The 27,422-nt window shown below is 43.8% G+C and overlaps 2 protein-coding genes across 2 annotated transcripts in view; both read left to right on the forward strand.

Annotated features, from left to right (window-relative positions):
- Nucleotides 1–27,422, forward strand: part of LOC143354564 (uncharacterized) — a 47,599-nt gene that overhangs the window by 9,791 nt on the left and 10,386 nt on the right. The gene's annotated exons all lie outside the window — the stretch shown is intronic.
- LOC143354706 (longitudinals lacking protein, isoforms A/B/D/L-like) lies at nt 1,248–13,610 on the forward strand. Its single transcript, XM_076788972.1, has 2 exons — nt 1,248–1,308; nt 3,362–13,610. The coding sequence occupies exons 1-2, from the start codon at nt 1,248–1,250 to the stop codon at nt 3,682–3,684; spliced, it is 384 nt and encodes a 127-aa protein (XP_076645087.1). The 3' UTR covers nt 3,685–13,610.

Raw genomic sequence — 27,422 nt, forward strand, 5'->3', positions numbered from 1 at the left:
GGGTCCATATAGTAATTGCAATTGGAAAAAAATAAAAATGTACGATTCCAGGAAAATACAAGTAAAACCTGTCAGATTCAGAAACTTCTCAAATTCTCTTTGAAATTCGTTTAGATCCGAAATGTTTGATTCGCCAACCACCGAAGACTACGCGAAGGATTAAAATGATACATTTTGTGTTCGAAAGGAATTCCATTCGCGCAATGAAATATAATCGACGATTTTCCGATTGAAATTTAAACTACAAAATGGTCCAATAGCCGATAGTTGACACTGACATGTTTTCAACTCTATGAAATTGTAACGCTTCTGGTCTCAGATTTGAAGGGGGTGGGGTTGGGGGATGGGTCGACACAACGAGTTCCGAAAACGTGTCGTTCGAAATCACCATGATACAATCTATTTTTTTAACTACTAGAAATTATACTAAAAACATTGCGCGCGTCTTGACGAAATAAGTAACAATCATACAACACGCGTACGACGAAGGGAACTCATTCGATCGAAGTATCTACAGACTATATGGTGTTAAACCAGAGCTCGAGTTATCCACTGTATCGATATTTTTCTTTCAATGCGTTTTGATCACTGTGCGTGCGTTTTTTTCATTTTTCTTTTTTTTTTTCTCGGTTATGTAGATAGAAGTATTTATGGAAAAACAACCGCGAAATACTCATTCCGAGTTGTTAGCCGAACGTACAAATGAGAATAAGTGAAACAACGAGTGTCATAATTCCGTTTGTTAGAGGCGCGTCGCAATTAATCGTAAGTCTTGTTTCCCTTCGATTCGAGAGCATCGACTGATATATTTATTACCGTGTACAACGATATTACCATTTTAGTTTCATGTACTACATTTACGTTTTTTTCTCTCTCTCTTTCTCTCTCTCTCTCTCTCTCTCTCTCTCTCTCTCTTTCTCTCTCTAATTAGATAAGCTTCTACATTCTTCTCTTTTTCCTTTTTTTTTTTTGTGTAAAACTCGAATCCGACTACCTTTTTTCTTCTATCTTTCTTTTTTCGATAATAGGTTTCTAACGAAGTGCCTTAAACGTAGATGTAATTCGATTGCCCAGACAATAAGTGCGATTTTTCTAAAAGCTGATCGAGCTAGCCTTACCTGCGACGACAAAACGAAAAAAAAAAAAAACAAAAAAGTTAGAATAGTGGGAACATTGTCGGCGACGTTTATTTTCTGTGGACGTTAGAAGCATAGTTCACTAAATGCGAGCTCTCGTTAAGACTGATCATGTCCGAACATAATCCTGCGTCTAATATTAACGTTATATCTGCGACTAATATCGTGTTTCGTACGTTTTCTAATTGAATAAATTTGTCAGAAGACGAATTGTACCAGAATGACATTCATAAAAAGAAAAGAAAAAAAATGAACAAAAAACAATTGAACGTTCATCTCACTGTCGCGCTAATTACCACCGTACATTATATGCATACATATATACATACATATGTATATGTATACATATACATATTTTTTTTTTATTTTTGTTTTTTTATTTTGGTTCTCCGGTTCGTTGATACGAAACTCTATACCACCTGGTCATCAATTAATCAATTCCAATTTCAGCCACGTTGAAAACGCCAAGATCAATCGCTCAGCGACACGTCACGACGATTTATAATAATTTTTTGTTTGTTTTCTTTGAAGTTTCCCTTAGCGACAAGAATCCTTCTCGACGATTTCGCGAGAGCGTTCTTCGCCTTGAGCATTTTGCCCTCTACCACTCTGTCACTTTTTCTTTCTATCTCTATCTCTTTCTCTCTCTCTCTCTCTCTCTCTCTCACACACACACACACACACGCACACACACTCTTACTCTATCTCTCTATCCGTCTCATGACTTTGAAAAACTAGAACACTTTGTACATTGTTGCGGGAAGTGACGGTCGCCTCGGTGACGCTTCGTCTCGTCGAGTCCCGACAGATGCGGTCGGACACTATAAAACGAGAAAGAGAGCAGAGATTGTTGATAAAAGGATTTCGTCGACAGTTTCCGCTGCGTCTGGCGTCGCTCGACGAACGACGCTCGGCATCGATCGCGACGATCTATTCGGTTGCGTTTCTTTCCGATTGCATTCTCTCTATCGAAAATTTCTCATTTTCTGATTTTTCCGTCCTCCCGTCGACAATAGGGGAAGTAGCATGCGCACTAACTCTACTCGAAACTTGTACATAGAAACACAACTTTTATCGCTTGTGCGTCGAAGAGAACAGATCGTCCGAATCAATATGAAAAATTGATCGCGAGAGAATAGACTGAAAATATAGCTAGAATATAATATCGATTAGGCGTTCTGTTTTCTTCGCCACGCACAGATACCGCTCCTTCTTCGTATGCGAAATTCATAGCTAGCTGCTTGGGGTTCAAAACAGTAGGGATTACAAAGAACGTGCATTGCTCTCTCCTCCTTTGAAAGTAATCCATTTTAATCGCGTCGATGTTCCGAGGATGAATCGATATCTCCGTGCCCGAAACGGTTCAACAGTCGATTCATTCTCGACATCCTTGCAAGACGCCTTTTTCAGGACCATCGTGATAGGTATCTTCTGGTCTCAAGACAATCTTAACGCAATCTATGAAAACAAGCTTCCAGGGTTATGCGGGTATCCGAGCCTGGGGTCGGGTCGGGTCGGGTCGGGACGGGTTCGGTTTCCGAAAGTTTGCTTACACATAAGCATATTCGGGTACCCGTTGTTTCGGGTCCCAATTTGCGATTCGAGACCCGATTTCTAATGTGTAACCAAGGAAAATTAAAACTTGAAAATTCCTCTATCCAATCGCATTGTAAAATTACAACTTAAATGCACAAAACCAGACTAAAATGTTCTATGCTGAATTAAGCGTCGAGTCCCTCGAAAATCGGTTACCCGAAAATATTAATGTGTCGACAAACTTTCGGGATCCCGATCCGAACCCGACCAAAACTCCCGACCCGACCCGCGCACATCTCTGCAAGCTTCTCTTAGAAGTTTGAAGATACCTTGGTCGTGCCATTCAGGCGACTACGACAAGCGCGCACGGTACCAAACCAGCAAAGTCGCCTAACGAAACTGAACAACGAATCCTTAGCATCTAAGCCTTCGTAAAGCATAAGCTCGCCTCTTGTAGTATGAAACAGAGAGATCCGGGGATCGGTACTGTCGACCCGTGTCTACGACCAAAACAAAACAAAACGAACAGAACAAACAAACGAACAAACAAATAAAAAAAGAAACAGAAAAAACACAAAAGCTCGAAACGAACGAAACACAAATCACGCCCCAGGATCTAAAAAGACCGTCCGATCCTCTGTTGGTAGCGTAGAACACTTACTAATAAAGCCGTGAATCCTGTGTTCCAGCCGAGGACCTGAGCATCACCGGCCTAAAGTGGGCAGCAGCCTGGCAGAGATGGAGCGTGCCGTCGATCATGTGGCGGTCCGGCGGTGGATTGGGCAAGGGGATCGGGTCCGGCTCCTCGAACCCGGAGGGGTTCAACTGTCCCGCCTGCGGTAGAGTGTACAAGCTGAAGAGCAGCCTGAGAAACCATCAGAAGTGGGAATGCGGCAAGGAGCCTCAATTCCAGTGTCCCCATTGCGTCTACAGGGCGAAGCAGAAGATGCACATCGCGCGGCACATGGAACGGATGCACAAAGAGAAGATCTACAAGCAGGAGCTCGTCTAAGATGGTTGGGGTGAGAGGGGGGGATATGAGGTGCATGGTGTGAGACTCGAGGGGACCGTCGACGTCGTCGTCCGGGCGCGAGAGGCCACTGGATCGAAAGAAGCAACTGGATCGAAGCAATCGACCTCTTTCGCGCTCGGCTGACGTTCCTCAACGATCATTGAAACGGCCAGACCGAGAAACGGGGATGTTGATATGCGTGGTGAACATGAGAGAGAGAGAGAGAGAGAGAGTGAGAGAGAGAGAGAGAGAAAGAGAGAGAGAGAGAGAGAGGGCGAGAGAGCGAGAGAGAGAGAGAAATAGGGGTTGGAGAGGTGAACGAAGAGGATCGAAGGTAAAACAGCAACGATGACGATCGGTTACCGATCGGGGAAACAGTGAGACGCGAAGACGACGGGACGGGGCTAGATAGAGAGCGGGGGCAAAACTGCCAATCAATCCTCCTTACTCGATTTTGGATTCTATTTTTTTAACGTTTTTTAAGGTTTATTATTATTAATTATTAATTAACTATTTTTATTTTTTTTTTTTTTTGCGTAACGAGATGTACCGCGTATGAACGAGGGAACGCGTCGATCTCCCGCTCGGGGCGATGTTTTTGGCAACCGAAGAGCGCGTTCACTCGAGACCCGCCCAGCGGGCGGGTCATTCTCGCGCAGATTTCGTTCCTTCTGATCACCGATCATCCTCGCCGCGCGGACTCTGTTCGACATGCACGTTGTAGACTCGACGTGACGACGGAACGAGCGGTCAGACCGCGGACGTTCCGTTAACGATCGCAAGGGAACGGTGTCCGCGGGACAGATGATCGCGCAAACAAACAGTTTTTATTTTTATCTTTCTTTTTCCTGTTTCTTCAATGTGTTCGACGGATCCTTAGAGAAGCTAGGCGAGCGATTCCAAACGCGAAACGCGGAAGAGGCCTGAAACCGAATACGTATCCCTGGATAGAGTCGTTTTATATCGCGGCCCGCCCCGAGTCGGATTAAGACCGTCCGGTAAACCGGAGCTCTTCCATAGCAACCATTCTGGTCACACTGGTTCCATATTTTTAAACGGGCCAAGCCGTGCGCGTGTGGCTCACTGGGGACATCAAAAAGATTATGAAAACGCAAGAGAGAGACACGAATTCAATTTTCAGAGAACCACTGCTCTATCATAGAGCTGGAACGTTCCTCGACACGGCCCACGTGCTTCCAGTTGCTAAGAGACACGTATGTACAGTGTACACGAGCGGGAAAGTTTCACGCGCTCATCGTCTCATGAAAGTGAACATAACACTGCCAATTCTTTAATCCAGAGCTGCTCGACATGCCTGTTAGCGGGCAAGGGCGCCCATCGATGCCCGTTAAATACATGCAGTCTTACCCGCAGGGGCGTGCCTTCGAGCCCGCCGTTCTCTGAACTTTCAAACCACAAAATCGTCAGATCTTTTTTTACTGTTTTATGTCCCACCGTTCTGTATGAAGCCTATAAAACTGTAAACGTTGGGTTAATGCTCCTATTTTTTGTATTCCGTATACTATTAATTACTACGATTAACAATCACCAAATCCCGATCGACCAATTAAAGAATTTGCAGCCTTATCTTCATTTTTATGAGACAAGCAGTGCGTGTACGTTTTTGCTCGTCGCTGTATATACTCTCGCATACACACACGCACACATACACGCGTACACAGGTACAGCAGACGTATACAAACACGGAACACACGTTCATACTAATACCGCCAAACTCGTTTCAATATCGAGAAAAACAGTTCGTTCCAACGTGTCAGTCGATAACAAAATTTTTATGGACGCTGGTTCGATAGTTTCTCTCAATGATTTCACCTGTACTGTTTTTTTTTTTTGTTCCGGGCCTTTTCGTAAAAGGCAGCCATTTTATTATATTCCTTGTCGCTGACCTCGTGCGACGAACCAGAGAGAGGGTACAGTATTAAAGCACCGGGTTCACAAGAGCCCCGCGTCTTTGCTTCTCGCTACAAATGCTTCCTTCCATTTCCGCAGAACCACTAAGGGACTAACACTATGTAAGCGCGTCACAGAGTCAGATATACGTACATGTATGTATACAGAAAATACATAATCATACGTACACGACTACACACTATTTTTAAATACCGCGGGGTATTCCTATAGCATTGTGATCGTCAGACTGCCAGATACACGAACCTAGTAGATTCCTATATCGATGCATTTAAGTATATATATTTATATTATATAATACGTATAATTAATGCTTTTTAATTAAGCGTCCTCGAGTTAAGATCCCACGCGTTTTTCTTCATACGATGATATATTCTACCCCCCCCCCCCTCCCAGCCCGCCCCGCCCCGGTATCCCCTCACTCCCAACTCTGCCCCCCGCCGCCCCCTGAAACCCTTCACTGTCGACATTATATCCTAGAAACACGTACACAGCCAGGTCGATGGAACGTTCACAGCGACATATTTGTGTGCCGAACACGGGCGCTACACTTTACGCACATTTCTTCACCCCGAGACAAAAACTCGTTGAGTGGTTCTAACATAAAGGACGGAATTGCGAGTGTGTATTCTATCCGCTGTTGTTCCGATAGAAAAATCGTATAATATATATGCATCAAAGAATTCTTTATCTCAGATTCACAAGAATTCAAAGTTTCGAGCCAAAGGAAATTTTCAAAGTGGCTTCCATAAGTACAAGTTGGTGAACTTATACAAACTCCGTTAGCATTACACTTACTAGTCGTGAACTAACACTCTTGTTAGTATTATATCGTTATTTTCAAATGGTTTAGAATCGTATTTATATACATAATATATTTTCCTAGGAACAGCGAATAGAATACATTGGCTTGCTCCTTTATCATAGAAACGACATCCACGCAATGTTCTTCCAGTTTGGGTAACTGCACTGTATCATCGCCTCTGCGTTCGCTATTCCCGGTCGAGCCTGATTTTATTACAATTTCTTTGGGCCATATTTCTACCATTTATCTATTGGCTGAGATACCTCCAACTGGCGTCGAATCAAACATGTAGATACAGTGAGAGAAATAGAAGAAATCGTAAGAAATCAAGTCGAGTAGCTAAACCCAGGATCATGAAATCATAAAAAATGATAATATCAAGCCAATTTTTTTTTAATTTCCATCGGCAACGCATACAACACTGAAAATTTTTTAATGAATTCGATTTACTTTCCTCGCATCGCGTAAGCTTTTAAATACAAAAAAAAAGAACAAAAGATACAAATGCGTGGCCACAACGGTGAAATTATTCTAAAACCGAATGTTTCCAGAATTTTATTTGTACATGTTTTAAAACGAGAAAGAAAATTTTAAATTTTACATCAAAATTTCTACGCGTTCGAACAGATCGGAACGCATTAAAAATTTCTATCGAGCTCGAATACGAAACGAAAGCTTTGTTAAGATTTGAGGAAAATCCTGATGAAAGTTTTAATTTCACAAAACACACCGGAAGTTCTCGGTTTAGTTACGCACGGTGGTAGAGGATGCACTGTGGCGACCGTTTCCTATGAAACAAACAGAGACTCTCTAATAGGTGACAACGAAAACGAAAACGAAAACGAAAACGAAAACGTAAACGGAACGAAACGAAACGAAACGAAACGAAACGAAACGAAACGAAACGAAACGAAACAAACGATATTAAGTGGATCGATGATCGATGAATCGCCCGTGTTCGGCGAGTACCTGGCACCAGGTCCCGTATTCCTACGCCAAATACGCGCGCCACGGCCGCCCGACTTTCCATACTGTAGACAATATTTATGAGACAAGCTAAACTAAACTAAACTACTCGTAATTCATATTATACATTGTAAGTATGCGCAACGTCTGACGCAAACGAAGCGGTAGATTATAATTTCTTTCTTTCTCGTTAGAAGCGTGCCACGCACGCGCGCGTTCGCGGCCGAGTTCACGATCGACATCGCTCAAATCCGTTCTCTCTCGAAAGATCTCCGTGGATCTCCTAAGGATCGGGGTTCTTCGTTAAAAAAAGAAAAAAAAAAATGAAAAAGAAAAAATAGAAAATCCGTAAAACAAAAGAAATAATCTTGATAGCCGCGACGACACGCTTTAAGCGGAGAGGTCTCGATTTTCACAGCTGGGTTACAACAGCAAAGAAATATATAATCGTCGGCGATTAGATCGCCGAACGAAATAAAGTATTACGCCGCGATCGAAAGCAGGCCAGGATCGACCTCACCTCCGCACGAGTGCAATAACTATTATCCACCACACTACTTTCGATCTGTTTGCCGATACACACAGAACGTCTCTTTTTTCCCGGTGGTAGAAGCGATGGTTCGATCGAGAATTCGCTCGCCGACGATTTAATCATTATCGTATAGTAAGCGAACAAAATGGCTACTGTTTCGAGTAGGAGAACAGCGAACGAAAACGAGAGTAAGATTGAGAGAGAGAGAGAGAGAGAGAGAGAGAGAGAGAGAGAGAGAGAAAGAGAGAGAGAAAGCGAGAAAGGGAGAGAGCATGGTGATCGACGGTGTCTTCTATATTTTTTTTTCTTAAATGATATAGATAACGCGCAATATAATTCGTAGTTTGGATATTATGAGACTAATTACGATGAAAAACAGACGCGGGATTAACCCTTTCGCTATGGCGGTTCGCTCGGCCAAAGCTCCGCCACTGAACGAGACAAGTGTCGCCAGATGAGGGGAAATAGTTGCCCTCTCTCTCTCACTGTCGGTATCGGATTAGTCACGTGTCAGGGCCGCGGCGGAAGCGTGGGGGAATAGCGCGTGGGATAGGGAAATTTAGGGAACACGAGTCTTGATCTGGCGACACTGCAAGCGGCGCTGCTATGCATAAATTAGCCTCAGCTTCGTGGCCGTCGGCTTCGTGGTAACCGGCATTCGCAGCGAAAGGGTTAATATGGCTTTTGGGAATAGACGGTTAGAGCGACGTCGACAGAAAGAGGAAGAATATGAGGAAGTATAACGTTTACGATAAAAAAAAAAAAGATACGTTTATGGATCGACTTGATACATAGTTACTGAATAACGTTAATTGATAATAATACTGCCTCACGAGGCCTTGATGCGTGGCGGCGGTTGCGACAAACGGGAACGGTCAGCTAGCCGGAGGTGGGAGATGGGGGGAAAACGATCTGCTGAGAAGATAGAATAGGAAAGAACGGGCGACGTTGGGTGGGGAATCGAGGGGCGACACGGGTGATTTCGATGCCGACGAGCCAACCGACCGCCGCCATTGACGGAGATTATTAGATTATTAGGTATGTAAGTACTATTAGATAGATCGTAGGTTTTAATGACTCCTTCATTTTTTGTATGTAAGTAATCAAGAAGATGAAAATGAACACAATAACGAGAACCGAGAACGCCTCGGCGTTCCCTGTACGAGAATCTGTGGTCGGCCGAGCCGGACGGATGTTAAACAGACATTGAAGGGATTTTCGGAGAGCTGTCTATAAACGGGGAATTTTGAAACAGGCGTGGAGAGAGAGAAAGAGAGAGAGCGAGTGAGAGAGATAGAGCGACTGTGCCGAGAAAGAGAGAAAGAGAGAAAGAGCGAAAGGATAGAAAGCGTGTGAGTGATCGCGTGAATGAGATATATTGGGATCGAATACGGGAAGATTTGGATCGATCGCCATCCAGGACGATAGTGATATAATAACAATCGTGATAAAACCCCGTTTGCCACGGGGTCGGACAACAACGGCGGAGAAAGAATGTATTTCTTTCCGGGGCCGTTAAATGGCACGCGTGGATCACTTTGAACTTTATTTCGATACGTTTGAAATACTCAGATATATTCCAGGAAAATTCGAGCACCGTACTACGAGGTTCTGTTTCGAAGTCTTTGATAAGTCGAAAAGTTATATATAAATATCTTTTTTATTCTAATTAATGTTTAAGGAGAGGTGCTAGAACGAACGACGAATCGAAAATACTTTCTCGATATTGTTTGGAGCGAAAATTTTTACCGGTGTCGGACTATCGGAAAGTTGTTCGTAGTCTTGGAAACAAAAATACGAGTTTTAGCGTTTAATGGTTTTTTTTTTCTTGCGGGGGGAGGGGGGTGGGTGAGTGGAAAAAAGGATTTCTAAAGATTCCAGCGAGGCGGCTGAATGGTCCATGTGTGCCATTCCAAGAGTTTCGACGATCCTATTTATCTAAGGAGACTTCTGGTTCTCGTGTTTCTTTCTCTGATTTTTGTTCGATCGGTACACGAACCGTTGCTCGTATCGCTGTGCCAAGTTCTTCGAAGGTTCCTCTTGCGAGCGGAACTTTGTCTTTTCCTCGTCGATCCAGGCCCGTGACGTGCATATTCACAAAAATTCCGCTGTTACGAAGCTAGAGCAAACGTTTAGGTGCCTCGCGCCAGACAAATCGACTATTTTTTTACGCGCCCCAGCAATCTTCTCCGATTTCACAAATGTCCACAAACGAGTCGAAGGTACAACAGTTCTCTTAAACGGAATCGTCGAAAGGATGCGCGTACTAAATCCTTCAAAACGTAATACAGCCGAACCTCGGTTATCCGAACTAGATCTTTACGCGAAATTTTCAAAAAAAAAAAAAAAAAACTATTAAAAAGAGATTATGCCACCTAACTCGGACCTAACGCAGACCAAGCAAGTTTCGTCTGACATTAGGTTATTCGATCGTCAATAGCAACCGAGTTGCTCCACGTTTTAGATAATTATATAAACAACGGAAGGACTATTAATAGCGAAGCTGAAGGTAATATCTAAATGTTTGCTCGGTTACTATAGCGTAATATTTTGTAGGAAAGAGTGGTGCACAGTGTCCTTAACATAGAGAGCAATATTTTCGCTTGGAAGGCTCGAAAATTATTTTTCAATATATATAGCTAGATAGCGGAGCGGAACGTTCGCCGATCCCGAGGAAAGGACCGCGAACAGCGCGGGGTGTAGGATCGTCGGTAAACATTTCCATCGAGTTCAATCGGACGAAGAGTTAGTACCTATATGCGATACGTGTCCAATGCTCCTTTTTCCCCAGTGATTCTTCGTCACTGTTCTTCGATAAACGAGTCGGCTACTCGTTTCCTCTTGGTTCGACAGTTTCGCGCACGGTGTCGGCAGTGTCGCCAGATAAGGGGAGGGAGCACGAATCGAGAGGAAAAGGTAACTCCCCCCTCTGCCAGTACTACAGTCGGAGAGGTGGATAGCGCGGTGGAAGGGGCAGTTGGAGTGGGGACGCGAGTCTTGATCTGGCGACACTGCGTACGGCGGCTTGCACGCTCTCGCTTGACTCTTCTTTTGTCGGGAATGATCGATCGGTTCTATCGACGACCACGACGAGAACGACGACGACGGTGGAGTTCGAGACACGGGTGGAGAAGTGTCACGTCGCGGCGACGATCGCTCACGGAAATTCGTTTCTAGAAACAAATGTGCCTTCGGAACGTACGAGAGAAAGAATAAAAAGGAACACGATCTCGACGATTTCAGAAGTTCGTCGGGCGATTTGATCCCGCGGATGGGACTCGCGGCGACCGTGATTCAAAACGAAAGGAAATCAACGCGAAGGATAACGGAAAAGCGACGAAGCAAAATAAAATGTGAAAACGAAAAAAAAAAAGAAATTAACAAAAAGAAAAGAAAAGAAGCTACAGGAATGTATCGCGTGAACTGCGAAATTTGTGCCCGCCGTCAGTTTCAAAATCCTTTTTTTCTAAAAAAAAAAAAAGTATATATATATATTATAAAAAACAAAGATATAAGTATATAAGATCGCGATCGGGGGAGGGAGAAAAGAAGTATAGAATCTTTTTTGAAGATAGGTAAGCAAATATATTATATATGTATACACATATATGTATATATATAGATATACAGATATATATACGCGTACGAGTACGAGAGTGGTGTACTCTGTTACGGGTTCGTCTTTGTACTAATTATTACGGCATTTTTAATCAGGTCTAACTCGAGTCTTGCGCATTATTAATTGGGCTTATTAATCTTTTTTCTTTATTACTATATTGTTTCTTTCTTCCTTTTTTTTTTTTGTAATTAGGTTTTCATTGCGTTTACTATTTATCACGTTTCCTGCTAAGGTCGGTTTCGAGGAGGTATTTTCAGGGCACACTTTCAAATTACCAACAATTGTTTTCACGAAATTTATCTGTCGATGACGAAACTGTCTTTTGAAAATGAGTTTTGGCAGGGAACGTTTTAACGACGAGCCGCGGTGATTTTGAACCGCGCGTCCTCAATCGATGGAATTCTTTGAATTTGCTTTATCTTTGGGTGCCGGTTTGGGATTGGGAACACTCTAACCGAAAACATATGAAAAATAAATAAATACATATATATATATATATGATTATTAAAAATAAAAGTCATCGCTGAGATCGATGCAATTCGAAAACGTAACGGGACGACAGCTTTCATGGGCGGCGAGGCGTTAAAAAACAACAAAAAACAAAAAAAAAAAAAGAAAAAACAACGCGAATTGCGACTACGACAATTGGTAAGAACCAACGGAAATGTTTGATTTGCTTTCTTACCTTCTTATAGCGAGACAATTTCTGCGGACGCGTGACTATAGCGTTCACGCTTTTGTTTCTTTTTTTTTTAATTTTGTACGGATAATCGGGATGAGAAGATCGTTCCACCGGCTCGATTTTTGTCGCGGTTGTTGGAATCTGAACATATTTTTATACTCGGCGGCCGATTTAAGAGTCTCCGCGGAATTATTTCTTCGTTCGTTGATACGATTAACAATTGAACGTCACGGTGCGACGAATGGGACTTTCCGTGAGACAACTTCAATAATAAAATCAGAAACAATTCATAGAACATGCTATTTTGCTAGATTATTAGACCGGGGATCTAGAAATTCCCATTTTTGCGTCGAATTTTATCGAATTTTAAATAGCAAAAAAATTTCTTTCATCGACTAAAAGATTCGGTGAGAATAAAAGCATTGTTAGAGTTTTGTAGTTTAGAAATTTGCATACGCGCCAAGTGCATAAAGATCCGAACTATTTTGAATACTGGTTGAAAATGATTGCCTAACAGACTCGAAGTAACTGCTGTGTGTGTTGTTAACGTTTCGAGGAACAATAATAGTGCACGCACTTGAATTGGACGCGTATTTTGTGACGTAACGGACTCGGCATTTTCAGACGTTTTACCGAAGACAGTATCGTGATGTACTTTTTTTACCCTTTACCTCTCTGTTCGCAATTCGGTGTAATCCGGTGAGACGAGCAATCGATATTATCGCGTGTTTAGTTTTTTTTTCTCTTTTTATTCTGGGCTCGAATCGGAGGGTTTGCGTCGTTCGACTCGTGCACAGTGTCGCCAGATTAGGGGAGCGAGCACGAATCGAGGGGAACAAGATACCCTCTCTCTGCCAGTACCGGTGAAGCGGTGAAAAGGGAAGTTAGAGTGTTGATCCGGCGACACTGCTCGCGCAGGGAACCCCGACCGTAACTTCACTGCTCGCGGTAGTTTAGGGGAACGCGCGTATATAGTGTGATATTTAGACGCTAAATTTTTAAGGTGTAATAAGGTGTCCCACGAGAGACACCACGTGCTCGCGTTGATCGTTCTATCGTTAACAATATTTCATTCTTCTTTTCGAATCAAAAACAATTGATTTTACGATCGGCGTTGTTAACGAACTTCCAAACGAGAAATCTATATTTATTCGGCGGTATCATTATTATTTTTTTATTTCTCGAAAAATTGAACGCGTACCTATTATTAGAGAAAATTATTCGAAATTTATGCTATTAAGAAAAAAGAATGCGGAAAAAGGGGCGAGAAAGTGCAAAACCAAAAAAAAAACATATATCTATTACGTTTGCTTCGCACAGTTTAGAATTCGAAATTTATTATATACGATTGGTCGTTTCCTTTTTTTTTATATATATATATATATATCTATATATGTATATTATTCGTTCGAGGCGTTTAGAATTAATCAGGCTCGCGTGGCTTCTCCGATGGCCGATTTATTCTTTGTTTCGTGGCACCTGTTCGACGAGAGAGATTTGGTCTTTGCGGACAATGCGGACGATTGAGAGGCGATAGCTTGGCGGGAATGAAAACCATAGCAATTCGCAGAAAGCACAAGAGTGAAAGAGAGAGAGAGAGAGAGAGAGAGAGAGAGAGAGAGAGGGAGAGAGAGAGAGAGAGAGAGAGAGAGAGAGAGAGAGAGAGAGAGAAAAAGTGAGTGACAGACAGCGCGACAGACATGCCACCTGGGAATTTTAGAAAGTGCTTTATTTTTTCTACGTCGTATCTCTTTTTCTACCGCGAAGTGACGAATCTTCGGAATGGGAAAAAGTTGGAAATAGTACTCGAATCGGATTTGCCCTATCGGTCCAGATACGATTCCAAATTTTCCATTTGGCCAAGTCTAAGTTCGTGGATAATCCTTTGGCCGTGTACGAGCTTTCGGTGAGTCTGTTGCTCGTGTTGCGTGTGCGAGTGCGAATCGTGTGTGCGAAAAAATGTGTTTTGAACGAGAACGAATGAGATCGAATGTAAAGGGAGAGGTTAGAGGGCCGGGAGAATAAAACTTGGAAACGAGTCTTGGTACTTTATCTGGGGGCGATTGTTTGATTGATTATTTTCATTTCGAGCTATCTGAACTATTTATGCATTCAACGAATTTAGAAGTATCGACATATACGTTTAAGAACACGTTACCGAGAACAACGTATTTTCTTCTAAAAAATATCGAGGGAATTTAACAGAGGAAGGTCGAAGGTTTCGGCATATTATGAAACAAGAAAGAGTACACGATTAAAGTACATAGAAACAAATGCATCGTCGGACCAAACTTACATGATATCGGAGGGCTCGTAATCTTTCTAATTTTTTTATAGGTCGAGGCGTCAAGGAGACACGAAGGTCAACTGTGTTGCTGTAAATGGAACTGTATGATTTTTGCATTTACATTCCGATAGGGTGTTTCAAGACGAACACAATGACCTATTACGAAGGTCACTCAAGTTCAACTGCAATAGAAAATAAATTGTTCGAAGCACTCTCGAGTTGACCTTCGTATCTTCTTGACGCCTCCACATATAAAAAACGTTAGTAAGATTACGAGCCTCTCGATACCAATGAAGTTTCCAAGATGTCATTATTCTATAGATAGAGGATAACATTATTACTCCCAATTAGCGTTCGAATGAATCTTAAATTTGAAACGCCCGCGGATAAAGTATGAAAAAATCGTTTAGGTCAAGAAGAACCATTTCTTCTCGATTTTCCGAAGAGAAAGATTTTCCAAAAGCAAACTGAAGAATTCGAAGGTAACGGTGAAACAGGATCGTGGTCCAACGAAAAACGATCGAAGTCCTTCGACGAATCGCGTCAGGAAAACAGGGCGGACATTTAGGTGATAAGGAGAAGTGAAAATAAAAAGAAAAATTTATATAAAAGATACTTATAGACAGGCAGCGTCGAAAACTTGCACCAGCTCGGGACACGAGCACGAGTTGAGAACAGGCGAGTCGGACGAATCGCAATCGGAACTTCTGTCTAACAGGAAACGAATCCTTGCTGAAAGTCTTGCGAGCCATCCGCTACGAAAGAGAATAAATTATCTTTATCTTTAGGATTTTCTTGTTTTCGTATTACAACGATCCGTACTTTTATCGTTAACCGCCCGGTGTTTTCCCAGTCTAGTTAAATATAGGTTGGCTCGAGATTTAAAAAAAAAAAGAATCTACGATGAAACACAAAAGATACATATAAGGGGGGGGGGTAAAAAATCGCGCAGGCGACTAAGGAACGTGGATTTCCTTTTCGCATGACAAAAAAAAAAGAAACAAGAAACGTACTATATATATTTATATATCGTACTAAATATAATCGTACTATAAAAGAAATTTTTGAGCGAGAAGTGCGCAGTCAGGAACTGCGACACATTTTTATCGAAATTCGTTGGCGTTGTTGATAATTGTAAAAACGAGTCGAATTTTAAAGTTTTGTAACGTCCGACACGTTACACGTTCAACGCGATTGCTTTCTTGGACCACGGTCTCAACGATCGATCAATGAAAACGCTAAAGCGAGAAAACGGTTTTTCAAAGGAACACCGAGACGGGGGAGAGCGAGGAGGAGGGGTGAAAGGTAATGGGAACGGCGGGAAAATAAAAAGTCGCAGATTAACACGATGTTCGATCACTAGGCCCAACTAAGGACAATTATACCCGTTAGGGAGTCGTTTCGTAGCTTTTACGCGCAGCGAGCAGCGAACATTCGGGAGGGATGTCTTGACAAGAAGAAAGAACAAAAAGAAAACAAAACGATCCGGGGGTGATTAACCGAGGGAAGAAGTTAGAAGTAGCTTTTTGAACCGAGAGAGCCTTGTGTTAAGTGCCTTCAAGTACGACTTAGAATTTAGGATAGATGAAACGAAAAGAAGAAAAGAAAAAAGAAATGAAGAGGCGCTGGGCGCATATCCAGCTATGAACGAATTTTTACGGTATTATTAGCCGGGTGTCGCGGATCGAAGGACAAACGGTCGCGCAGCTCCGATGAATAGCCAGAGCCGGGCCCTCGGGAATTTCTGCCGTGGGTCGTTTCGCGCGTATCGAAACGAAATTCTCGGAGGCAAAATTTGGTGTGGAAGCAAAAACTAACGTAATCGGCGTTCGATCCGACGGCTCGAAGAACCTGTCAAAGAGATATTTTAATAGAACAGAGGGGTCGGGAGAAATTCACCGGAAGCGATACCGAGACTCGCGCGCGCGCGCGAGACAGTGGCTGCCGACACCCGGCGGACATCTTGAGACCAGTGATATTTTTTTAGAAATTATTTATTTACGCCGAAGGAAGCAGAATTAAATCTCGATCACACTCGCCTTTATACTGCCAATACATATATCCGCTAAGACGTACTCATCTTCGTTGTCGATCCATATTATACAATAACATAGTGACACCACCACCACCATCCTTTAACGCGTTACACATTTGTTCCTTTCTTTTGATCCTCGACTCCTGATACAACCGTAATGTGATTCCCGCGCGTTTTTACTCTTACTTCAATATTTATTTCAGCGCGTAGCGGCGCTTTCCTTCTTGCAACTTTCGTTCTTCTTTTCCCCTTCTGTAATATCTTTTTATTATTAGTTTTTTTTTCCTATATGTATCTTCTCTTTTTTTTTCCCCGTTAAACGACGAGTACACCGGTACTCGGGTTCCTCTACGTTTCTTTTTGTCCGTTCGTTTTTTTCTTTCTTTTTTTTTTTTTTTATTAAATAGAAGCAGTACAATTATCTGTAATAAATAATAGTGAATTTACCGAGCCGCGAGGCTGCGTGATACAGGCCGTCTCGAAACAGGCGGTCCACTCTCCCGCAACACAACGGACACAGCAACGCGCCGCTCCTTTTCATCCGAGAAGAAGAGGTTCTGTGATTTTTCTCGCGTCTTTCCACGCGAACCCGGGAAATCCTCGGGATTGGATCGCGTGTTCCGGCGCGTCCTGTAAATAATCGACCGTGGGATTCTCTTTTCGAGTCAGCGTCCCATGGATCCACAGGCGCAAACGTCCATCATGCTGAACCGTTCACCAGCGACAAAAGTATTAGTGGCGCCAACGAAATTCACCGCGTGCGCTCGAAGAAGAGAATCCCGCGTTCGAGCTTAAGTACGATATTCTTACAATTAGTACAAGCACAGTACTCGACTGTAGAGAGAGAGAGACAGAGAGAGAGAGAGAGAGAGAGAGAGAGAGAGAGAGAGAGAGAGAGAGAGTGCGAGAGAAAGAGTGCGAGTCAGTGAACACGAATGAGTGTTGAACAGAGTGCGAGAGTGCGCGAACGTTTTGAATAATGTTACATCGAAAGGATGCGAGAGAGCACAAGAGGCGGAAAGAATGATGGGAGTATTTAAAAACAGAAAAAGATTGTATAAACGAGGGAGAATGAGTGGGTTCGATTGAACGAGAGTGAACAGAGAGCACGTATAAAAACAAGATGAAAAAATAAAAGAGCTAAAAACTAACGCAACTTCCGCTCAGCGCCTCAACGCAAAACATACATTGTAATCGTAACTTCTTTGTCGCCATGTATTTGCCAACGAACGATGATTTATTAATTATTACATTTTTCTCACCATTTTATATTATTATTATTTAGAGAGCAATAATTATTAACGATGATACGCTACGATGATAATGATATTCTTTCTAGATCATTTGTTTTTGCTTTTATTCTTGTTTTCCTCGCGACGACAATACGCATGCATGCTGGACACGACATATGACACACACATACACGTACACACACACACACACACACACACACACACACACACACACACACACAGAGAGTGTACACATAAGTACACGAGAAGGGGAAAAAAGGGCAAAAGAGAGTGAGAGAGAGAGAGAGAGAGAGAGAGAGAAAAAAGAGAGAATATACACAGCACCGAGAACGCAACCGAAATGTACGCGTTGTCGTTCGCCGAGAATTCGAACAACATCGGTCGCAAGAACGGACGTCGCGCGTCACATACGGCCGCCATTTCGCGCGGCCCTATTGAAAAGAAAATGGCGAGAAAAGCACAACGGAACGTGTCGCCGCCGTTCATTGGCTTCGATGAATCGCGCGAAGAAAAAAAAGTCGCTTGCTTGTAAAAATTTCTTTGTGGAACGACCGGTCGGTCCTTTGAACGCGACCAACGTCCGGCATTTCGGCTGACGCGGGCCTTTCTATACAAATTGTTTCTCACGGGTAAGTAATCCGAAACGGAAGTTTGTTCGCGTCCGTACCGACGGGCCGGTCGTTCGCCTCCTATTTTCTACCACTGTGCTTCCTTTTCATTTCTTTGTACACGTATCGTTTCGACTTTTCGAACATTCCAAAATGCTTGTTTCCCTCCTTTTTTTTTTTTTTGTCAATTTGTAGAGAGCCTTGTATTCGATTTAGAGCAAAATAAAGTCTAGAAAGGCAAGCGCGCTGTGTTGTGTTCCCTGTGTACTTCGGCGTCCCCACTTTCTCGAGGCTTTCCAGCGTGGAACGCGTGGCTGGAGGAAGCGTCTGCGTAAACGAAGAAGACGATCAAAAGAAAATACTGCTGGAAGAGGCTGCACATGGTACGAGACGCAACGTTTCCGTATACTGACCAGCTTCGTTTTTCGCAGGTGTTCCGGGGTGAATCATCCGTGAAGATCGTGTCCTGCCATGAAGAGGCTGCTCTGCGATCGAAGAAGTTCTTCATAAGAAAGAGTATCGTTTAGCCTTTTAACGACGGTGAGAACACGCGTATGGGATCAGGACCCCCCGTCGACCGAATACGTACGAAGGTTAGGAAAAGTCGGAGGGTTCCGTGGGTGTGCGCGTTAGCCGATCCGCTACCACCGGTGCGCATTATCGCGTTCTACTTTAATTCTTCCGTTGTACCGCGAATGTAAATCTAAAGCGTACGTAATCGTAGAGGAATTTCAGCATCAAACACCTGTGGTCCGAACACAGAATCCAACTCGATCATTAACCGTAGAATATCTTGAGTTCCAGGTGCCGGCATCCAGAAGACCGGCCTCCCCAGACAGGAATCTAGGACACCGATCGGGAGGTACGCGAAACGTAAACGAACCGAAATTCCACCGACGATCCATCCGCGTCTTGCAAGATTACATCGTTAGCGATCATGCCCGCAAAATCCGCGTCAGGATCCCGAGAATCTCCTCCGGCGAAGGACAGCCGTCGGGGAGATCCTCCGCAAGTAGAATCACCAAGAATAACAAACATCCCGGCCCCTTGTTAAGATAGTAATCGTCCCCCGTTGATCCTAATCCCGATGACATGCTCGTTGTTGCTAAGCTTGAGAACTTGAATGTTTTTTCTTTTTTATCGCATGGCCCGCGCCGTTGTAAAGAGCAGTCGTGTAAACACGAACGACCGCGTAGAGTGGCGGCAGAGATTCGGGAGCTACTAATCGACCTGGTCGGAACCTCTGTTTCGATTGTTCGCAGGTTTCTTCGCGAGCCTCGGCTGGAACTCGGACGGGACGAGACGCGTTCCTCGCGCGAGCACCAGCTCCAATGCGAGTGCGGGCGCGGGCGCGGGTGCGAGCGCCAGTCAGGTACCGGCGCCGTTGACGCCGCAACGACGCGCCCGACTCCATTGTCCGTCACGGCACGGTGCTCGCAACGCCAACGCCAACAACAATAACAACAACCGATCGATCGGTAGCATCTCCGGGTCCGGTCACGACCGACGGCACAATTGCTCTCGCTGCGGGAAAAGCTACAAGAACGCGTACATACTGAAGAGACACTTGCTGTACGAGTGCGGCAAAGCGCCATCTTTCAACTGCCCTCACTGCGCGTTCAGCTCCAAGTACGAGAGGAACCTGAAGGCGCACATCAACCACCGCCACGTGGTCCCCCAGCCGCCCCAGTCGACCACCCCCGTGAACCAGAGGGCCTGAAGGAAGAAGAGTCTTCCTGCCTCCGAACGGAGGAACAGGCGAGCGATCTTCAGAATCAACAGAGAATCGGGGAAACGTTAGATCGCGGTCTTTTTTTTTTTTGTTTTTTTTTCTCGGGTTTGTTTCATTCCTCGCCTGGTGTAGCCTTCTCACCTCTTGCCTCGGAAGCTTTCCCACAAAGGGCTCGTCAGTGTTTTCTCGGACAGGGAGGCGAATTTCTATACCAGGCGAGAGGTTGAAACTAGATAACCGGGTTAGATAATCCAAGCTAAAGTTAGTTCTATGGTTGCTTTAGTATTCTATGCATCGGTACACGCTCTTAATCTTTGTGAACGGCGAACGAAGTGACGCAGGTAGGGAGCAACTAATATTCCCCGATAGCGAGGATAACATCGGTAAACAGGGCGTGCACCGATCCGTAGAACGACTTCCTATCATTTCCAATCGGTAAACGACAGTCTCCGAATCCGTACGCGGTGTGTACGAACAACTATCCTCAAAAGATTAATTATCACCACTCTGTTGACGGCTGTTTAACCCTTTTGCTACGGCGGTTCGCTGCGCCATAGCACCGTACAGGGAGGCTAGACGAAGGCTCGAGTAGGCACGAATCGATTAAGGGAAGGTAATCGTGGAAGGGTAAGGTAGTTTGGGGACGCAAGTCTTGCGACTGTGCCGTCGCCACTGAACGAGAACTCAGAGTCGCCGGATTAAGACTCGTCTCCCCACTCTACCTTCCGCTTCTACTGCTCTCCCATGTTTCTGGTACGGCTCGGACAAGCGACGCGTTCCGTCTCTGTCGTGCCTATGTCACGATATCGCGCGACGAATCCCGTACCGACGGAGAGAGGGTAACTCTTCCCCTCCCATTCGAGTCAATTCCCCCGATCGAGCGACTCTGCTTACAAGAGACGTCGCCGGCTATAACCGGCGTTAGGAGCAAAAGGGTTTTAATCGTCATTTCGTTTTTTCGCGTTTACTTTAGTCCTACTCGTCTGATATTGAGATTTTAGTTATTTATCGAAACGGTAACAACCGTGTGTTCCTGATTGACGCGATTCGACACAGCCGTATACATGCGACAATACATTTCCGTCATGCAAAACAGTGAAAATCCATTTTGCTCTGTAGCATTGCGTTGTAAACGCAGCGACGAGGATTAGAGGATGTGCTCTCCGGTGGGCGAGAACGTATAAATTGTTCAAACGGTTGCGTTGCCGTGGCGCAATGCCGTTGTTGGATCCCATTTAACCATGTATAAAAGGGGAATATGATGTAAAACGTATTGTTGAATATTGTAAGAGGCTCGAGGAGACCGCCGGAACGCAGCAGGCTGAAAAGAAAAAGTGAAATTTCATGTTGTCGATGTTAGCATCGCAAATTACTTTGATTGGCCAATTGCTTTCACACTTTTCCGGTTGCTAATGATTAGACTGCAGATTTTATGCGGAAAAATGACTAGATCGAATAGAGAACCGTGAAAACATTTGAAGAACCTAAAAATCTTGTTACTTTCAACTCGTTACAATTATTGGGAAAAGGAACGAACGTCTGTGCCCGTATTTTCCATAAAAGTCTGATCGTGCCATCCTAGTTTCTTCATTTTCAGAATGAAACTCGAAAGTTGTTAATACCCTGAAGATTCGGTGTGGAACAGTTTACGGTAATTCAGTTTTGAACTGTGGACAATGACGCAGGTAGAATAATGCTATTTATTAACGCATTATCGACCATGACGGTGTTTAAGCAGTAGGAAAATGCTTTTCCGGGATCTCTTCGAGGCCTTGGCGGGTAACTAAATCGCCCAATTATTTTTGTACTAATTATAAGTGGAGGATGGACGTTTCGCAACAGGAATTCCATCCCTTCCGTTGATCGAACCGATCGATGACCAACGCGGCGGCGATCGTGGTCAAGTACGGTAAAGATCGTCGACCGACGATAAAGGTCCGCGACGATCGAAACGGACTCGTGCCGGGCGTCCTGTCACGATAGGAGGACGCCTCGATTCTCACAGTGAGACGAGTCGATGTTCTCGGTGCAACGAAAAATCTCCGACAGTAGTAGCATCCCGGTTCTAGCTCTCTAGTTGTAGTTTAAGTGACGTTCGGAGAATCTAGTCAGATAAGTGTCCCTTGTTCGTGGCCGTTTCTCCCGCGCGATGACCGGAAGTGTCGTGTCGATAGAGACAAGGCAGAGCGGACTCGAAACATTAGTCTCAGGCATCGTTGAGATTGTTCAGGCCCGGTTCTCTTTAAATTTTTCACATCGATACCCTTGTCGTCTAATTACGATCGTTCGAACGGATCGTTCGAGCATCCTTGCTTTTTTAATTGTTCGGCGAGTGAAACGCGAGAGCGCTCGAGTATTTGAATACGTGGTTGACGGTCAGTCGCGCGCGAGCGGAAGTTGCGTTACCTTTGTCGGAGATTCTGAGTAGTTTCAAGATCGACGAAATGGTCGAACGAATTCGAAAGATTTCGTTCTCGTCGCGTTCGTTCGACCAACTTCGGTTTGGTTCCTTTCGTCTGAAGTAGAATCGTCTAGTTTAGAGAAAGGCCTAACAGGGCCGCTAACCTAACATTATAGTACCCGAAATAGAGAGTATATTTGAATCAAAAAAATATATATTGTATATATATATATAAAAAATAGATTATACATATATGTATACATAGACACATATACATATTGCATAGTAACTTTACAGCGATGTATGAAATTGTGAATCGTATACAGCGCGATTCAAACAGAAACATGTCTTTCCGCGCGGTTTGGCCGGCCCGATGGATCCGTCGAGTTCGAATTTTTATCGCGCGGGGATCACTGTGATAATGTTAACTATTTATACGAATTTGTGTGGCCGATACTTCACAGAACCATTTTTAGTTGGTACGATGGCAAAATGTTGGCTGAAAACGCGGTAAAAATGTCATTGGATAGACGCACGTGGAATATGACTTCTCAACTTATTTATTGATTAGATGCGAACGATTTGAATAATTGGGCATAAAGAACCGTTCTTTCTGAATTTGACAATATAATAGAACCTCGCTCGTTGCAATCTCGTTTATTTCTCGGAACTCTCCATACTATAGCGACTTCCAGCGTGAGTTGTTACAAGTTTTGAAACTCGTGGTGGGGATCAGAATCGCCAGGTGATAACTTTTCTCCCCACTCTACCTTTCCCTTCTGAGACGCTGTTCCCTCACGCTTCCGCCACGGAAGCGCTTTCGGTCACGTGACGCGTTGCGTTTCTGTCGAGAATCAGTCGCAACGACACGTGACTAATCCGGTACTGGCAGAGAGAGGACAATTCCCCTGATCTGGCGACTCCGGTGGAGACTATGACGGCTACCCGATATCCTGAGCAGCCGAGTGGCAAAATACGAAGTGGGATAGTGTAAAAACAGATCGCGCGAGGTTCTACTATAGCATCGAGTTACGTATAAAGGCGGACTTTACAGGGTGTCCCAAAAATGTTGAACTTCCTTGAAAGGTACGATTCCTGAGACCTTTTGCAGTTACTTTTCCCTTTACGGGGACGGATCCCTGTAATCGGTCCGCTGTAGCGACGCTCCGATTGGTCCTCGTTTTTCGTTAACGACTAACATTTTTGCAAAGTAAAACGTTACTTCGAATCACTTCTGGAATCGCCCCTTTCAAGGAAGTATATTTTTCGGACACCTTGTACAATTCGATTTCCCGTCACTCCACGTGCAATATAACCAGTATCTTCGAAAGTGACCTCGACCTCGCGATAATTCCTTTAATTATCGAGGACAAATGCGGGGCACATTGCGATCCTCGCGGTAAATTTCGCTACACGAGCTTCCTTCGAGACCCAACGAATTCGAGAAAATCCTCGATCAAGGACCAAAGACTCGACAAAGAATTACTCCGTAACAGAATTCTAGTCAAAACCCGAACTCCGACGATGATTCTCGTACCGGGCAAGCGTAAGTCAGCGACAAAAAAAGAAAAAAAAAGAAGCGTATCGATAATACCATAGAGGCGTTGAATCTGGTATTTAACCCGTAGACTTAGGCGTATTTTACCAAGGGGGAAGAAAATTTTTCCAGTTTCTCTATCTTTCTTCTCTTTTTCTCCGTCTCGCTCTGTCTCCTTGGGCATTTCTCGTGCCGAACTATTCTAGCGAGTTTCTCGCCTAACCTTTACCTTTAAAAAATCTTGAATCTTTAATCTTGAGAATTGTTCGATCGAACCTAAGCTAGACATAGATTGTTGGAAACGACGATCTACCGCTTCTTTCCTTCGGTGGTCGTCGATATGGTATCTCTCGACTATTCTCTCACTCGACTTACCCGTCTTTCGTGTCAGAAATCATGATCGTCTTCGTCGATCTGTTTCACTCGGACAATACCGATCGGAGCAATCACATTTTTTGATTGACACGCAGTATCCGCGATTTTCGGGGCAGAGGGGAGGAGACCTTGACACGCTATTCGAATGCGAAATAGATCGACGAGGCTTTCGGAGCTATACTCGCGCACGCCTCGGCGATTCGTGCTTCGAGAATCGGTGACGTAGAATCGCGAGAGGGGAATTCTCCCACACTCCATAAGAGTATGGTGGGGGTCTGATGATCGAGGCAAGTAAGGTCGCAAAACACGATAGTGGGGGTAGGTAGCCGATTCTACGCGATCGACTCTCGGAGCAGCAATTGCCCGGGCGTGCTACACTTTGAACCTCTCAACTTCTACGTGCTCGTCCTCGTTGATCTCGAATCACTTTAACACGTTGACAGCCAGATCGGTAACTAAACAAACTCGCACAATGCCAGAACATTTCTTTCTTCGAAGGTAGCAGAGTAGAGCCGCAATGAAATTTCTAGTTGAATTAAACTAACCAAAGTAAAGTAAAGTTTTTCGTATCGTGGCTATAAACAACGCCTTAATTCGAACACAGAAAATTCTATTCTATTCTTGCCGAGATAAGAAAGTGTTCTTCTTCTTCTTCTTCTTCTTCTTCTTCTTCTTCTTCTTCTTCTTCTTCTTCTTCTTGGAGAAGCGTTTACGTTCTTATTCTTTGTTCTGATTTTGCTGTTGCTGTGCCAATCAAAGCTACACAAGAAATGTGAACAATCAACTAATTGTGTCCCAACAGGAATCTTAACAAATCGTTTGAAAATTCTCATAGTTTCGATTGAAAAACGAAACGATGCTTCCGCAGCGACAAACGTAACAAATTCTGTTATTATTTACGGAACAATGGAGCAACACAGCATGATGAGTCAGAAGTACGGTACAGGTTGAGAAACAAAACGATCAAACGGCGGTAACCAAATCATTTTCTGTCGTTACTTGTGTAGAAAATTAGTTGCGCACAGCTCGCGAAAATTGAAGTTTTCGCGAGATCGGAAAGATTTGGGAAATCTGTTTTGTGTTGAGTTTCGTCGGTATGTGTAGGGTTCTGCGGTGCGATTAGACCGGCGTGCGATGGCGGTCAATGTGTTAAGACGTAAATTCCGTGACGAACTTAGGACCGAATGGCGGTATCGGATACGAACGCCAACCTCTTCCGTTTCTTCGCGAGCTTCTTTGTGCCAAAGAATTCGATGCCATTTTTGTAAAGGCGACTCTCCCGGGTCGCCTCCATGTGCCTAAAATGTGATCCGAGTCGCTACTGTTATCAGTGTCAACTGAATGTTATTGTTATATCGACGTCGCGTTTTTCATATACGTTTTCTCGAACCGCAAAATTATTTTTAGAGTTCAGATCTTTAGCGTTGTCGAGACGAGACACACACAACAACAAAAGAAAAAACAAGAACAAAAACAAAAACAACAATAATACGGACAAACTCGAAAACCATTGTTCGATCAGTCCGGTGCCGGAATACAGGTCGAGAACTGTTTTTGCAGATCGACTACGTGAGAACCGCGAAGGGGAACAGAACGTGTCTTCCAACGAGGGGAAATACAAATTAAAAAAATTTAACGAAACAAAACGAACGGAAAGCTATGTAAAACGACGAACGTTCGCGAGAGGGTTATTAAGCGAATAAACATGAAAGCCTGCGTTCGCCAACCTTCTTCCGTTTAACAGTTGAACGACGATGGTCCGGATTTTAGCACGCGGATGAAGAGTAGACAGATGCGTAAAGACTGAACACAAAACTTGTACGAAGTGAGAGGTATACATTTATTACGAGGCGTTTAATGCCGCGAAGCGAAGTAGCCGCGGCAATTAGAGCGAGTGGAAGTCGTTTTTCAACTTCCGTTCGCGATGTAGGATGTTCTATTAGAGGAAAATGGGTTCAAAGTGATCGAGACGGTGCTGGAAAATCGTTTCGTCGAACTCATTCGATGGTACTAGCGCGTGAATCCTCGCTAAAGCTATTATGATCGAGCGTAGGCTGGCTGTTTCATTTAATTCGGTATTCTTTCCGTAACCGTTGTATCTTCGACAATTCTAAAACTAGGTACTACATTCTTTGCAGCGTGTCGTACGCGAGGAAGGATTTTCAATTCGAAAACCAAGTCGAGCGTGTTTACCGCTTGACTGGTTCCAAGGGGGACCACTCTAGCGGTGGGGATACAATTTTAACAGTTACGGTAGAGATCTTCTCGACAGTTACGTAGAGAATGCTGTACACGGAATATCTTCTTTACTTTTAATGTTTCTTCGTGGTTTTGACGAGGTTACCGAAGAAGAAAGATGGTCTTAGCTTTTCATTTGATATTGAAGTATTGGAGAAGAAACTATTTCCTTCCTAGAATTTTATTGTCTACACTGTGTTGCGCGAAGATCCATCGAACGAGTCCGATTGAACTTCTTTTTGGCGCGCTTCCGTTGATTTTGCAACCTTGTGCCAATATTAGCGAGGCTAGCTATGCAATACTCGAGTTATCGTTCGCGCCAGCGAATGGTTGCACACCAAATGCCTATAGAATTATTTTGAAGCCACTTTATAATGTAAGACACGTATGTTGTGTCACACGGCTCGTTGTGTACGTTTGTACAGTTGAAACTATACAGGGTGGTTGTCGTATTATTTCACCGAAACATTTATGCGCTTACGAATATTCTTTTCATGGAATAATATATATTGATGAAAGACAGTTTAAAAAAAATTCAGTATGATGTTAAAATTAGAAGAAAATAGAAACAAAGGATATTAATTTCTCCCGATAGAGTCAAAGTGACTAACTTTCAAATCTGACTAAGAAATCATATTGAACTTTCTGTTTGCCACCCTGTAAGCACTCAGGATCGTCACTCGCAATGATATTCGGACACTTTTAAGAAGACGATAACTTGTTTTTATTATCGGACCGT

The sequence above is a fragment of the Halictus rubicundus genome, chromosome 5 (genome assembly GCF_050948215.1).
Source record: "Halictus rubicundus isolate RS-2024b chromosome 5, iyHalRubi1_principal, whole genome shotgun sequence".
Classification (NCBI taxonomy): Eukaryota; Metazoa; Arthropoda; class Insecta; order Hymenoptera; family Halictidae; genus Halictus; species Halictus rubicundus.